A 14,814-nucleotide genomic window follows, 5' to 3' on the forward strand; every position below is an offset into this window, starting at 1 on the left:
AGAGGGTGAGTTCCTTGCCCAGAGGTGCTCAGTAGTCATGCCAGACTTGAACCCCGGCCCCACCGGCCCTCAGCTGAGCCACCAGGCTGCCTTGCCTCCTGCAGGTGTGTGCACGCTCTGCTGGGAGTCCAGACGGCAGCAGGGGGGGGAAGGCAGTTCTTTGTCCTCTCCTAGACAGTGGATTTGGGACGTCATGCCTGATTGCATTTGCTTTTGCTCCTAGCTACGAGGGCACTGGCCGGTCCCTGTCCCTCAAGCTGATCCAGCAGCTCCGTCAGCAGAGTGCCCAGAGCCAGATCAGCACCACCGCTGAGAACAAGGCCACAGCGACAGCCAGACTGGCATCAGGTACCCCCAGATGGGCCTGTCCACGGCGGGTCCCGCAGATTCTCTTGCAAGGTCCTCTCCTTGTACCAGCATGGGCGGTACCGGACTGTGCTGCCATCAGGCATAGAGGTTGGGTCCCCAGGAGGTGGAGTTGCTTTCCCCAGGGAACAGCAAGCCTGTGACCAGATGGGAGCCTGACCCAGGCTGGTCACCGCCTCAGGGCATGGTTGCACCGACTTAGCGGGATCCCTGTGGGTTCAGTGTCATGGCAAATTGACCATCCCCCAGAACAGTTTAAAACTACTCCGTTTAAATTCTCAAGCCAAAAAAAAAAAAAAAAAAAAAAAATTCTCAAGCCACATTTACGTGGGCCTGTGACAGAGAAAGTAGAACATTTGCCTTGCTCTTTTAGACAAAACACATCTAATAATTGTTTCTCGTCACGTGTGTGTGTTGTGGGGAGCAGCACGGACCCTGCATGAGGTCTCCCTGCAGGAGTCCATCCGATACGCCCCCGGGGACGCGGTGGAGAAGTGGCTGAATGACCTACTGTGCCTGGATTGCCTCAGCATCACCCGGATAGTCTCAGGCTGCCCCCTGCCCGAGGCCTGCGAGCTGTATCCTCCTGGCATCTGTGCGCTGTGATGGGTGGGGGGGCGATGAAAGCATTGAGCAGAAGGCCTCGGCCCTTTGTTGCAGAGGCTGCCACTCCAGGGAGAGGGGAAAGTTGAATGTTCTCCATTTCCTTTCTGCTCCTGCCCTACAATACAGGGCTTGTCTGGAGGATGTGGGGCTCCTCCTTTCAGGCTGGGGGCAATCCATGTATCCAGGTCCCTTCTGGAAGCAGTATGTCCTGTTTGGGGCTCTCTTTGGTTTGTTTTGGTTGCTTAACTCCAGACGCAGCTACTACGTTAACAGAGATACCCTCTTTTGCTACCACAAGGCCTCTGAAGTTTTCCTGCAAAGGCTTATGGCCCTCTGTGTGGCTTCTCACTACAAGGTAACTGCAGCCAGCCCTTGGGTGAACTTCAGCTCTGACAGTGCCTTTTTTGGCTTTTCATACATATCTTTATTACCTGATGGCTCAGGTGACCATTGCACTGGGACTTAGATGTCCTGATGTTGTCGAGGTCCACTTATCTTGCTGGAGAGATTGCATTTCCCATTGATCAGACCTGTCTTGGGCTTCTAGCTTTGCAGACAGAGTGTGGAATTCCTGCACGTAGCTCCATGCTTGGTAGCTGGGGAAGGTGGAGAGCTTTGCCTGTTTTAAAATAGGTTCTTGTGTTTCTCACTCGTCTGCTGAGCAGATGGGCTCAGATGGCTTAGCAGTGGTTACCCGGTGGTACCGACTGACCGAGGCCAGCTCTGGGCTGTTTTTAAGGAGCACCAAATGAGAATTTAGAATATTTGAAAGTGTTCAAAACTGAAGGGCATGTTGGGAAGGACACATGGTGAAAATCTAGGTAGCATTTTTATGAACACCCTTCAGCAGAAGGCTGAAGAGTTGGGTGTTTTGTTTTTTGTTTTTTTTTTTTTTTTGATTTATTCATGAGAGTCAGAGAGAGAGACAGAGAGACAGAGGCAGAGGAAGAGGGAGAAGCAGGCTCCCCACCGAGCAGGGAGCCCGATGCGGGACTTGATCCCATGACCCCAGGATCATGAGCTGAGCCAAAGGCAGACGCCCAACCATCTGAGCCACCCAGGCGCCCCTGAAGAGTTGGGTGTTAGAAGTGGTGACAGGTTTTCTTGAAATAGCAGCCTCTTCTCAGGAAAAAGTTCACTTCCCAGCTGTGAAATCCACAGTACTGCTGAAGCAGTCCTCTGCCCTCCTCCATAGCCTCAGCACTGTGTACAGATGACAGCAAACATTTGAGGTGAAGTCCCCTCTAGGCCATTTCAGACGGTTTCGGGCTGGCTGGCCAACATACTAGAAAAGCGCTCAGCGGGATTTCAGCTTGCAGCTTGGCTTTGGGGAGGGAGCTGCACCGGTCAGCCGATGCCTCCGGGGTGGCCTCTCGAGTAAAGGACAAGAGGAGTGGTTCTCAGGGACTCGTGTTTGTGCCCGCAGAACTCTCCCAATGATCTCCAGATGCTTTCTGATGCACCTGCTCACCTTCTCTTCTGCCTCCTGCCCCCGGTGCCCCCCACCCAGAATGCCTTGCCCGAAGTGCTTGCTGTCATCCAGGTATGGTGGCCATGATTTGGGGAAGCACTTAGGAATCAAGGATTAAAAAAAAAAAAAAAAGGAATCAAGGATGAATGGCTCAGTAACTGTGGCGTGGTGGGGGAGGTGTTGATTCCCGGTGTGGAGCCAAGTGTCTGGGTGATTCGAGGCAGGCGAGTAGGGTGCGTGGAAGGAAACCACCGCCGACGGAAACCCAAAGCCCCACTGTTGGAGGAGAGGTGAAAGTCGGAACTAGCCTCTCGTATTTTGACCTAGGGCTCCTCCTAAAACAGAACTTGTTTTCCTCCTTTATTACAAAAGCAATACCTGTACTTCTAAGATTAGAAGATACAGGTTGGAAAAAATAATGTTTTTAATGCCTGGCATGTGGTTACACATTTCTTTTCTTTTTTTTTTTTTTAAGATTTTATTAGAGAGCACACACGCACACACACGTATGCGCAGGGGTGGGGGAGAGGGACAAGCAGATTCCCCACTGAGCAGGGAGCCCGATGGTGGGACTCGATCCCAGGACCCTGGGATCATGACCTGAGTTGAAGGCAGATGCTTAACCAACTGAGCCACCCAGGCGTCCCTACTTCTGCATTTCTATATTATTTTTCCTTTTCGTAAACGTGAGATCATAGTGTTTTGGAATCTGCGTTTTTTTTTCAGCCTGTCAGATACTCATAATCTGCACAGTTTAAAGGCTGCATTGCATTTCATTTATGCACATACCATACTGTTTTGAACCATTCTCCTGTTAGACACCGGAGTCCTTGTGAATTTGCACCGTGTCATACAGAGCTGCGGGAGCATCCTGTGTCTTAATTGATGTGCACACATGCACACCGTGCATGGAGACCGTCTTCTAGCGTAGTTTTTGCTCTGTGGGCCAGGAGGAGGTCTGTATTCTGCCTTATGGATGACAGTGTCAGGATGCCCCCAGGGCACAGTCCTGAAACTTCCATTGGAAATGGAGGAATCTGCTGCAGAGTTGAGCCCGAACTAGAGTGGAAACAGCCGGCCTTGTCAGAGAGGCAGCAGCAGAGCGCCGATGATGTTCCGTGAGTGGGCTCGATGCCTACGTCCGGCCTCTCTGTCTGCACTGTCCTGCTTCCTCCGTAGGTGTGCCTTGAGGGGGAGATTTCTCGCCAGTCCATCTTGAACAGCCTGTCTCGAGGCAAGAAGGCTTCGGGGGACCTGATCCCGTGGACGGTGTCGGAACAGGTGCCACCCTCTCCCTGACCTGGCCGAGTGAGGGAAGCTGGCGGGGTTGGAGGATGTTTGGTGGCTCACTTCCTGGCTCGTGTCTCCCACACAGTTCCAAGACCCAGACTTCGGCGGCCTTTCAGGTGGAAGGGTTGTTCGCATTGCTGTTCATCCGGATTACCAAGGGGTAATGCAGCCTCATGCCTCTCCAACCTGCTGGGCTTTATTAGCTGCAGCTGTGCTGCTGGCGGCTCCCTAGGGCAGGTGTATTTATTTGGTTGGTTGGATGGGTGGCTCGTCAAGGAGTAAGCAGTTCGGGGTCCTCCTCTGCTGTGGACAGTTGCCCCGGGGCTAGGGGTTGGCGGGTGGACAGGATGATTGTATATGCTTGCTTTTCTTTCGTGAAGACAGGGCACCTGTGAACCTGACCTACTTTCCACAGTTAGCTCCCGTCTCTTTAGAAATCCCCACTGAGGAGTCAGCTATGGAGATGCCAGTTTGGGGCTTGCTGATCTGGGGACCTGCCCTCCTCCTGCTCAGGCTAGATGGTGTGAGAGTGAGGGTCATAGTGTGCTCGTTCTTAGTGTCTCTGCTTTGACCTCACTGAGGGATATCATCGGTTCTCTGCCAAATGTAGTTTGACTCGGAGTGAAGGCTTTCTGGGAGAGTACAGGGGTGTAGAGGTGGTTTCCACAGATTGAGAACCTTTCTCTTCCTTTTGTCTGTTTCTCTCTGTGTTTGCTCACAGATGGGCTATGGCAGCCGAGCCATGCAGCTGCTTCAGATGTACTTCGAAGGCAGATTCCCTTGTCTTGAGGAAAATGTCCTTGAGACGCCACAAGAAATTCACACCGTCAGCAGCGAGGTAAGCATCTTTTGGCTGAGCTCCTTGTTCCCAGGAGGATGGTTCTCTGCGTCTTCAGGAGCATCAAGAACTGTTCAGTGGGGGCGCCTGGGTGGCTCAGTCGGTTAAGCGGCTGCCTTCGGCTCAGGTCATGATCCCAGGGTCCTGGGATCGAGCCCCATGTCCGGCTCCCTGCTCAGCAGAGAGCCTGCTTCTCCCTCTCCCTCTGCCTGCCACTCTGCCTACTTGTGCTCTCTATCTCTCTGTCAAATAAATAAATAAAATCTTAAAAAAAAAAAAAGCAACTGTTCAGTGGTCTGGGCTCTCAGATCGCTAGCAGATTTCCTCCTGTTTTGGAGAAGCAGCAGCTTCTTGAGGCACTTGAGTTGAGAACCTCAGATCAGCATCATCAGCATCACCTGGATACTTGTTAAAAATGCCAGTTCTCAAGCCTTGCCCCAGGCCTCCGGAGTCAGAGGGTGGGGGTGGGGCCCCGAGATCTGTGTATCTTAATGAGTTCCCAGGTAATGCGCATGTGTGCTCCACCTTCGCACCAGACTCCTCCTCCGGTCGCTGGGCCCAGACTAAGGGAAGTTGTTTCTCTCTTGGTAAGATCATTAACGGCATGAACTGCGACAGTTTTTCACACACATTCACTTGATTTTCACAATATGCCTGTTCAGGAGGTGGGCAAGGGGCTTGTATTTAAGGGACGGCTTAGAGGTTTGTCACTGCCCAAGTCACAGAGCCACCTGGTGACAGAGCTGGATCTTCAGGCCCTGTCTCTTCTTAAATATTTAGGCATTTTGAAACTGTGTGGCTGTTTACCTGAATTCTCGGTTTGGAGCAGTGTGATTTCATGTGTGTCCAGGTGTCTGGTGTACTTGGGAATGATCACTGGACCTAGTGGTGTGCCTGTATATTAAAAACCAGGGAACAAACAACAAAGAAACCTGTCCCAGTTTTTAGCCGGGTTTAGGCCCGAGCCTTGTTTGGTGGGCGTGCTTGGGAATGTCACTGAGCTCCCTTTTCCTGGGCCGGGTGCACTATGTTCTTTTCCGCATCCTCCAGGCCGTCAGCTTGTTGGAAGAGGTCATCACTCCTCGGAAGGACCTGCCTCCCTTACTCCTCAAACTGAACGAGAGGCCTGCTGAGCACTTGGATTACCTGGGTGTGTCCTATGGCTTGACCCCTCGGCTCCTCAAGTAAGGGTTTGCCTGCCCTCCCTTCCTCACGTCACTCCATGGCCTCGGTGTCCCCAGAATGAGAGTTCTGTGGGGTGTGTGTGTGTGTGTGTGCACGTGCCTTTCTGGCCGGTGTGTCTGTCAGCCATCCATTGAATACCCTTCCCATGTTCATGTGTCAGCTGCTCTCAGGAGGTGCACGCTGCTCTTTTTGTATCTTCGCAGGTTCTGGAAACGAGCTGGGTTTGTTCCTGTTTATCTGAGACAGACCCCGGTGAGTGAGGCAGAGGAGGGGTGTGGGTTTGCAGTTACAGTTGGTGACAGGCCTGTCCTTAGGCCCTGGTGCCTCTTTCTGTGCTCTGAGCATGTGTGCCCCTGCCTGCAAGAAGTTTATTCTGATGGACACTGAAACCGCTGTCATCCCTGGCCTTACTCCCGTGCTGTGCGGTGCACACCTGGTGTGTGCTTGCCCTTGTGCTCGATTATAAAGTGGCAGAGGTGCACATGGACTTGTTCATCAAATTCTGGAATCCTGCAGCCTGGGGGCCTCTTCGAATATTACTGTAAAAAGTAAAACCATGTTTTTAGGAGAGGGTTGCAGGTGGACAGACTCCGATTATAAGTTGGTGTCTGAGGGAGGGATGTAACTGCATGGCTGACAGAGCCATGGAGATTATGGAAGGGGGAATTACTGACTGGGAGTTCATAAAAAAAATTCATTTATTTACCATCTGTGAGCAAGATAAGCCACGAAGCTTATTTTCTAATGGGTCGAAATGGGCAACAAGAAAGTGAAGAAAACGAGAACTTTTCAGATCACACTAGGTGCCGTGAAGAAACCTAAACACTGAAATCGTAGTGTACTGAGTGGTCAGGCTTCCGAAGGGTGGCCTTTCAAACTGGACCCTGAATGATCAGAGTGGACCGGCCATGTGGACATTCCTGGAGAAAAATGTGTTTCTAAGCAGCGGGTGCAGCGAGTGTGGGGCCTGAGGTGGAAGTGACTTGGTGATTTGAAGGAGGCGAAAGAAGGCTGGTGTGGGTCACAGTGGGGCAGCGAGGGTGGGTGGGGACTCTCTTTTCTTCCCGTCCGGTCGGAGGAAGGTGTTAAGGAGCTGTGACTGCTGTGTAGACCGTGGTGGACGGTGGTGGCCTGAAAGTGAAGGCAGGGAGGTGGGTGCCCGAGATGGGGCTTGGGCTGAGAGGAAGTGGTGAAGACAGACGGAAGTGGCAGAGGCCAGGTATGTCTGGGGGTTGAACTGATGGATTAGATTGGAGGATGAGTGAACCAGAAGACTTGAGGATAATTCTTGGGTTTTTGGCTTGGGATTCTGGGTGAGAAACTGGAAGATGGAGGTGCTGTTTGCTGAGAAGAGCTGCTGGAGGGGACAGGTCTGGAGCAGACACTAGGAATGCTCTTGGTGCAGTGTGACAGGCTATCGGATACCTGATGGGGACGTGGGACAACTGGTTGCCTACAGGAGTCTGGCGCTCCAGGGAGAGGTTGGGGCTGGAGATGGACACTTGGGAGCGTGTTCTCAGGAGAATGTGCTCCCTAGGGTCGAGGACTTTGTTTTCTTCACAGCTATAACCCCAGCGCTTAATAGCATCTACCGTGTAGAGTAGTATTGTGTTCAGTAAATACTTTGGTTCAGTGAATGAGTACATTTTTAAAGTTATTGAAAACTGAGACTGAAGGTCAGCTGAGAGGAGGGTGCATCCTGGACTCTCCAGCCTTCAGAGGAGTGGGTCCGAGACAGAGGAGTGGCCTTGAGCTGGAGAAGAAAGTAGGGGAAGGTATCAGAAGGCAAGTTTAACCAGTCTTTCAGGAAGGGTGGGGGCGCCTGGGTCGCTCAGTAGGTTGAGCGTCCCAACTCTTGATTTTGCCTCAGGTCATGATCTCAGGATCGTGGAATCCAGCCCTGCATTGGGCTCTGTGCTAAGCTTGGAGGCTGCTTGAGATTCTCTCTCTCCCTCTCCTTCTGCCCCTACAGAGGCCTGCGTGCACATATTCTCTCTCCAAAAAGAGAGAAGGGGGAATCTGTGGCTGTGGGAGAGCAGGTAAGCTAAGGACAACTAAATGGCCAGTGGTCTTGTTGGCAGTGGTGATTAGAGGGAGAGCAGCTGCTGTAGAGCCCAACTGGAGAGAAGGGGAAGTGAGGAAGTAGATGATTTTAGGGGAAGCAAAAGGGGATGGAGAAGCCAGGTAGCTGCAGGGACATTGGCATTAAGGGGAGTTTGTCAGATGGAAGATTCTAGAACATGCTTGTTTGCTGCAGGGTATGATACTGTAGAGATTGTACAAATAGTAGTACAGGTGACAGGGCTCTGATTGCAGACCTCGAGGAGGCAAGGGGGAGTAGGAACCCGAGTGCAGGAGGAGAGGTGGCCACCTCCTCCTTCACAGCAACAGGGGAGGCAGAGAGTTTGGGCACAGAAGGTGTCGGTTGGTTGAGTTGGTATTGGGTAGATGAAGTTCTCTTCTGGTTGTTTCTGTTTTCCCAGGGAGGAGAGGCTGTCAGCTGAGAGAAGGAGTGTTGGAGATTTGATTTTTTTTTTTTTTTTGAACACACAAGGCCAGTATCCAAGGATGGTACCCATTTGAGTGTTTAAAGTGGGCCTGGCAAAGACCGCTGGGTGTTCGGCTGCTTCCGTGTGGGCATAGAGCAGCTCCCAGATGGGCTGGGTCCTTGTTAGTGGTTTTAGTTGAGGCTGGGCTGTAAGTTTGCTGGTCAGCAGCAAGGAGGGTGCAGACCATTGAGCTCAGTGTAGATTGTGGATTATTGCTGTGCTTCTGTATGCCGCTCATTTGTGACGTGGTGTGGGTGTTTTCTGTGAATGCTCTTTGTCGAAATCCATTAGATATTTCTATGGTGTGGGGTCTTGTGGGTGGTGTATAATAAAAATTTAAAAACCTGTACCCACTATTTCAGCACCTAAAGAAGCTTGCATTTGTAAGCTGATTGCCAGTATGAGAATTCTAGGTGTGGGGCCAGGAGTTTTGTTGTAAGGTTCCAAAACATGTGGATTGGATCACGTGGAATTTAAGCTGTAATGACTCTGAGTTCAGAATCTGACCTGATGTGTGCAAGTGGCTCACTTCCGTGGGTCCAGAGCAGACCACGTGCTCGGACGATCTGAACCGCTCTGCTCCGCCGTGGTGGCTGGCACCTGCTAGGGAGTCAGAACCGAGTGGCCTCTGACAGCTGTGGGGAAGGTGCAGGCTGTGCGCAGAGGGCTCTCTCCCAGCTGGGAGGAAGGAAAGGCCCAGGGAGGCACCGCATCTTCCCACCCTGCCTGCTTGCCCTTCAGCAGTGACAGATGCTTCAAAAAACGGCGCTCTTGATGCCGAGCAGGCATTTGTGTTTCACAGAATGACCTGACTGGGGAACACTCATGCATCATGCTGAAGACACTGACTGATGAGGAGGAGGCTGACCGGGGAGCATGGCTCCCCGCCTTTTGGAAAGGTAAATTGGAGGGGAAAGGGGGCAGTGAGGTAGCAGGCCAGGGGCCCCCACACCTCTGACTGCGTGTGGTTGTACTCCACAGACTTCCGAAGGCGGTTCCTAGCCCTGCTGTCCTACCAGTTCGGCACCTTCTCTCCCCCCCTGGCTCTGAACATCATTCAGAACAAGAACATTGGGAAGCCAGCACAACCAGGTGAGCTGTGAGGGCCGGCGCGGAGGGCTGGTGGTGGCAGATCTTAGTATGTTTCGTGGGAGGAGGAGGTGAGGTGAGCGTGGTGGTCCAGGAAGAAGGCTGGCTTAGGAATTTTAGGAATTGAGGGACGGGTCTTAGGCCTGCATCTCCCACTGACTGCCACCCCACCCCCCACCCCAGGCCCTGCTCTGCCTTAGGGGCACCAGCACCCATAGTACCTTCCATTTTTATAACAAAGCTTTGGAGATGGGATCTGACTTCAGATGTCAAATAGGGTCATACAGGTAGTTAATTATGGAACTTGATTTAAATCCTGTGAGCTGGGGTAACCAGCTTAGTTCTGAGGCTCAGTCTCATTCATGAAATTGTAATAAGAACATGCGCCCAACCTTATGTGGCTAACACATGGAAAGTGCTTTGGGCTTATAAATTGTTTGAATATTAAAAATATTAAAAAGTGGATCCTTAGTATTAACAGCTGTAGGTTTTCTTCTGTTGCTCATTGTGGGTGTGTGTGTCCCTTTTTTTTTTTGCCAGTTATATTTTGATGGAAAAAGCTGTGTTCTTTGAACTGGGCAGAGCACACACTTTCTGTGAAGCTGGGTCCTGAGGAGAAGTGACACAGTGGGGAAGGAGTGTTTCCTTGGTCTGATGTGTTGGCATGGAACTCTGAGCAAGGGGTGCACCCCAGCCTTCCCCGCTCCCTGTGTGGCCTGGAGCTGCCTCCCCCTTTGCAGGGTGAAGGTCAAGGCTGCCCAGGGCCGTGTGTTATGTCGGTGAGCAGGCGCTTTCAGGCGGCTCCTCTCCTGCTCTGGTTCAAGGCCCCGTGGAGGAGCAGCTATTAGCGTGCCACCTGGGGACCATTGTGTGTGTGATCTGCGAATCCTGTCACACCTTGAGACCTGCCCTGACCTGCCCTGACCTGCCCTGACCTGTCCGGCTCTGTTGCACGTACAGCGCTGCGCCGGGAGGAACTGGAAGCCCTCTTCCTCTCCTATGACCTGAAGAGGCTGGAGATGTACTCACGGAACATGGTGGACTACCATCTCATCATGGACCTGATCCCGGCCATCTCCCGGATGTATTTCCTCAACCAGCTGGGGGACCTGTCCCTGTCTGCTGCCCAGTCAGTAGGTTATCTGCTGCTTGTGTGCTGGGTGTCGGCTGGGATGCTCGGGTGCAATTTTGTGCATTTAATTCCTTGCGGTTCTGATAGGTAGGTAGTGTTCTCCCCATTTTACAGGTGGGGACACTTGGACTCAGAAGTCAGTCATGTGCCCAGCCACAGTTAGCGCGCAGAAGAGCTGCGGTCAACCCACGCCCTTCCCACCCCACCACGTTGCTTTGATTCTGACTTGAACTTAGCAGAGGTCAGGGACACCCTGAACTTCTCATGCGGCTCTAAAGCAGCTTTTGTCAGGATAATGAGTTTGGGGAGTTCAGGAAGGGGGAGAATTTCTTGGTGGTTTCAGTAATGGGATGAAAGAGAAGATGCCAGCAAAGTCCATAGTTCGTACCACATAGCTGTGGTCAAAAGAGTGACTGGTTCTTGGTGCCGTTTTAATGGGCAAGGGCCTGTCCTGGTGGCCACATCAGCAGATTTTCCATCCTCCAGGCTCTTCTCTTGGGAATTGGCCTACAGCATAAGTCTGTGGACCAGCTGGAAAAGGAGATCGAGCTGCCCGCAGGCCAGCTGATGGGACTTTTCAACCGGATCATCCGCAAAGTTGTGAAGGTAACATGAGACAAGGGCAGGGTTTTGGTCAGTTTCAAATAATTTAACAAACTCACTCCCTGCCTTAAGATAAGTAGATGTAAATAGATGTTAACATTTCAGATTTTCTCTCTCTCTCTCTCTTTTGGTCAGTTTCAAATAATTTAACAAACTCACTCCCTGCCTTAAGATAAGTAGATGTAAATAGATGTTAACATTTCAGATTTTTTCTCTCTCTCTCTCTTTCACACACACACACACACACACACACACACACACACACACACACCCCCACCCCCCCCCCCCCAAGGGTCGGGCTTCAGCTCTGTCTGTACTGTTCCATGCTTTCTCCCAGAGGCCACAGTGTGAGGAATTTGCTGTCTTTCTAAAAGTCTGTGTTCTTGCCCTTTTACAGTGGATGTGCGCGCACTCTGCTCCGGGAAGTGGGTGCCGAGTGACTTGGGGGTGTCCAGGAAGTGGGTGACTCGGGGGTGAGGGGCTGGGACTCTGCCTCGGCTTCATCTTCCGCTCCTGCCTGTGGTCTTGCAGCTGTTCAGTGAGGTGCAGGAACGGGCCATTGAGGAGCAGATGGCGGCAGTGAAGGACGTGCTTATGGAGCCCACTGTGAAGACCCTCAGTGATGATTTGGTACGTTCCCGCTGAAGGCCTGGTGCCGCCGGCCCTGCACCCATTCCCCTGGAGGAGGGGTGCCCGGCCCTGACCCCCGCCGGCCGAGGCTCTGTAGGCGGAGCCAGCTCGAGCTCCCTGCGTCTCCCGTGTGTGAGCCCCACTGCATGCGTGCACGCTCTCCAGCAGCAGCTGCTGACAACTTCTTGTTGGTCCTTTTGGACTTTTCCCAATGCACATTTTATATTCCTGTGTCTTTGGTAAGAGCTGCCGCTGATGGTGGGCATGTGTGCTGGTCACGGTGACATTCTGCCCCCTCCCCTTTTTCTGTGCTTCGTCCTCGGCTTGCCTCTGACTGACTGTCTCTGGGCCTTTGACTGCAGGATGAGGCAGCGAAGGAATTCCAGGAGAAACACAAGAAAGAAGTGGGGAAGCTGAAGAACATGGACCTCTCTCAGTAAGGCCTCTGCCTGGCTTGTGGGGAGCGAAGGCTCCGCCTTGGCCGTCAGGACTCTCAGGACCTGTCTGCGGGCCTCTTCTGACCCCCAGAAACAGGACTCTCAGGACCTGTCTGCGGGCCTCTTCTGACCCCCTTCTGGGCGCCTTGGCTGCCTTGCATGGCATCCTTCTAGAAGCACTCACAGCTGAAAGCTTCCTCCTTCACTATTTGCAAAATTTGGGAGGATTTTCCCTCAGGCCCCTCAGGGAAGGGGGGGATGCTGATTGATGAGGATCATTTTTAATGGCCGCATTGTATTTGGCTTTTGCATGTGAATTTGTTTGAAGAAAGGATTCTGCTGCCTAAAGCACAAAACCCCATGCTGTGGAACCCTCTGTGTACTAGGACTCTTGGTCCCCTTCCAGCTCCAGCTCTAAGGGTGCTGCTGGAGGTGGGAGTGAACGATTGGGGGGGGGCGACAGGAGGCTCCCCTGGGGGGCAGTGAGTGGGAGTCGGACTCCTGGCAGGCCTGGTGGCCCCCCTTGCTGCAACGGAGCTCAGCTGTCTGGCCGGGTCCTGCTGTGCTCGCGGCCCCTTCCCCTGCCGCTCACGCTGACACAGCAGGCCGGCTTGCCGCATGCCGCGTCTGACAAGGCTGTCCTTGCTGTCTTCTTTTAAGCAGGCTTTGACGGTTCCTTTTTTTTTTTTTTAGATACATAATCCGTGGGGATGACGAAGAATGGAATGAAGTTTTGAACAAAGCCGGGCAGAATGCCTCCATCGTCAGCCTGAAGAGGTGAGGTGGGCCCCACGACCTCTGACCGGAGAGGCTTTGTGGCTTCTGTGCTTCCCTAGTGACTTTCACTAGATGGGCCCGAGACAAAAGCTCTGAGGGACAAGTCACTGCTCTTTCCTTGGAGGGTTGCAGCTTTGGTGTCCTCTGTCCTGCAGATGAGGTGGGCCGTGGGGCCACTGTGGGCTTGGGTGCGGTGTCCCGTTCTCCTCAGAACAACGGTGGTGGCTGTTTTAGTACCAGCGCCGCTTTAAAGATGAAGTGACCGAGCCTAGAGGGGGTTCGGTGACTTCCCGAGGAGCATCCAGCCAGTAGGAGGGGGAGCCGGCATGGGGACCAGGTTGTGTCCACCGCGAGGACTGGAGTTGTACCTCTGTGCTGAGGGTTCTCCAAGGCTTAGGGCTTAGAGTTCCTTAGCGTCATAAAAATTGAGGGCCCCCAAAGGCCTTTTGTTTATGTGGGTTGTATTTTTTGAGATTTCTAATATTAGAAATGAAAAACAGAAACAAGTACTCATCCAAAATGAACAGTCATGGATTTGTTATTGATTTGCTGTCTTAAAAAATACTCCCCCTCCCCCCCCCGCCCCAAAATCTTAGAGCGGCACTGTTTTACATTTTGCAAACCGGTACTATCCGGCTTAATGGAAGGCAGCTGGCTCATGTTCCGCATTCAGTCTGGTGCCACCACACACCTCGCAGCCGCGGGAAGACTGGTCAGCTGTGAGAGGACAGAACGGAAGGGCAAACAGTGTATTTATGTCGTTAGGAAACTAGTTTCTACCTTGGGGCCCCCCTGGAAGGTCCGGGGGATCCCAGGAGTCCGTGCACCCTGCTTTGATAACCATCCCCTCCGGCTGCTCTTCTGCAGAGGGGAGCATTCGTAGACAATGGCTCCTCGGGCCAGAACCTTCATCAGAGTTCCCTCTGGAAGAGAATGAGGTTTCCCCTGCCCTGGGCCTCTGGAGGTGAACTTCCACATCTGGTTTGGGGTTAATAGGGAGGGGAGTTCTTGGCATTGCCACAGGACAGGGTCCCTTAGAGGATGTATTTGGAAAGACAAGTCTTGTGACTAGCAACTGTAGATCCCAGAAATCACAATGTTGTCTTCTGCCGTCTTTGTAAGTTACCGTGGCATTTTGAAGGTTCCAGCATTGATGTCAGCCTTACCCCCCAGATGCTCTCAGATGTGGCACAAGAGCCCACTGTCAGTGTGTCCTAGTTTCTGGTTTGGACAATAAGGCAGATGCGGCACAGGGCCCACGACGGCCCCAGCCTTGAGCGTGGGGCTTTGACGGCAACAAAAGGCCGGGGCATGTGCCGGGTGTGGAGATGGCTGGTTCCTCACTCCTCAGAGCTTGGCTTTGCCTGCTGTTTGTTTGACTGTTACTGCCGGTGAGGAGCCTCCTGAATTCCCTGACCTTTGTGGTACTTCAGGGCTCTGAGTAAATTGTACTCTTGGAGGTTAAAAAAGCAAGGCCTCACCTCAAAGAATAGGATGATAGATACCAGTGTTTTGTTGTTTTTTTCCCCCAGAGGTCACTTCATTCAGATGATGTTGGTGGTCTGTGGATAGAACTGTTCGTTCTCTCCTCGTAGGGACGTGTTTGTTTCCAGGGCAAAATGCCACTAGAGAGGATCTTTAAGCTGTAAGGGGGAAGGAAGGTGGCCATTTGCTGAGTGACTCCAGTAGTGACCTGTCAGGCTCCTGCTGGCCGGCCGAAATGTGTAACCTGAGTTACTGCTCTTTAGGTTTCTCTCTCATTCAGGAAAAATAAAATAATGCCACATCACAAAGTATTATAAGGTTTTCCTGGAAGTCTTCTGCTTTGTATTCGAGACTCT

General features: G+C 52.4%; 1 protein-coding gene across 4 annotated transcripts in view; it reads left to right on the forward strand.

The window, feature by feature from the left end:
- Positions 1 to 14,814, forward strand: part of NAT10 (N-acetyltransferase 10) — a 46,129-nt gene that overhangs the window by 24,717 nt on the left and 6,598 nt on the right. For all 4 annotated transcript variants that reach the window (XM_027581365.2, XM_027581364.2, XM_027581366.2 and 1 more), the window contains exons 13-28: positions 224 to 348; positions 794 to 944; positions 1,231 to 1,327; positions 2,399 to 2,515; positions 3,623 to 3,724; positions 3,819 to 3,893; positions 4,455 to 4,571; positions 5,622 to 5,755; positions 5,960 to 6,008; positions 9,108 to 9,204; positions 9,287 to 9,397; positions 10,355 to 10,527; positions 11,013 to 11,132; positions 11,661 to 11,759; positions 12,122 to 12,195; positions 12,890 to 12,973. In XM_027581365.2, the coding sequence (XP_027437166.1) occupies positions 224 to 348; positions 794 to 944; positions 1,231 to 1,327; positions 2,399 to 2,515; positions 3,623 to 3,724; positions 3,819 to 3,893; positions 4,455 to 4,571; positions 5,622 to 5,755; positions 5,960 to 6,008; positions 9,108 to 9,204; positions 9,287 to 9,397; positions 10,355 to 10,527; positions 11,013 to 11,132; positions 11,661 to 11,759; positions 12,122 to 12,195; positions 12,890 to 12,973 (1,725 nt within the window). The remainder of the gene's footprint in view (positions 1 to 223; positions 349 to 793; positions 945 to 1,230; positions 1,328 to 2,398; positions 2,516 to 3,622; positions 3,725 to 3,818; positions 3,894 to 4,454; positions 4,572 to 5,621; positions 5,756 to 5,959; positions 6,009 to 9,107; positions 9,205 to 9,286; positions 9,398 to 10,354; positions 10,528 to 11,012; positions 11,133 to 11,660; positions 11,760 to 12,121; positions 12,196 to 12,889; positions 12,974 to 14,814) is intronic.

Source organism: Zalophus californianus, chromosome 11 (genome assembly GCF_009762305.2).
Source record: "Zalophus californianus isolate mZalCal1 chromosome 11, mZalCal1.pri.v2, whole genome shotgun sequence".
Lineage (NCBI taxonomy): Eukaryota > Metazoa > Chordata > Mammalia > Carnivora > Otariidae > Zalophus > Zalophus californianus.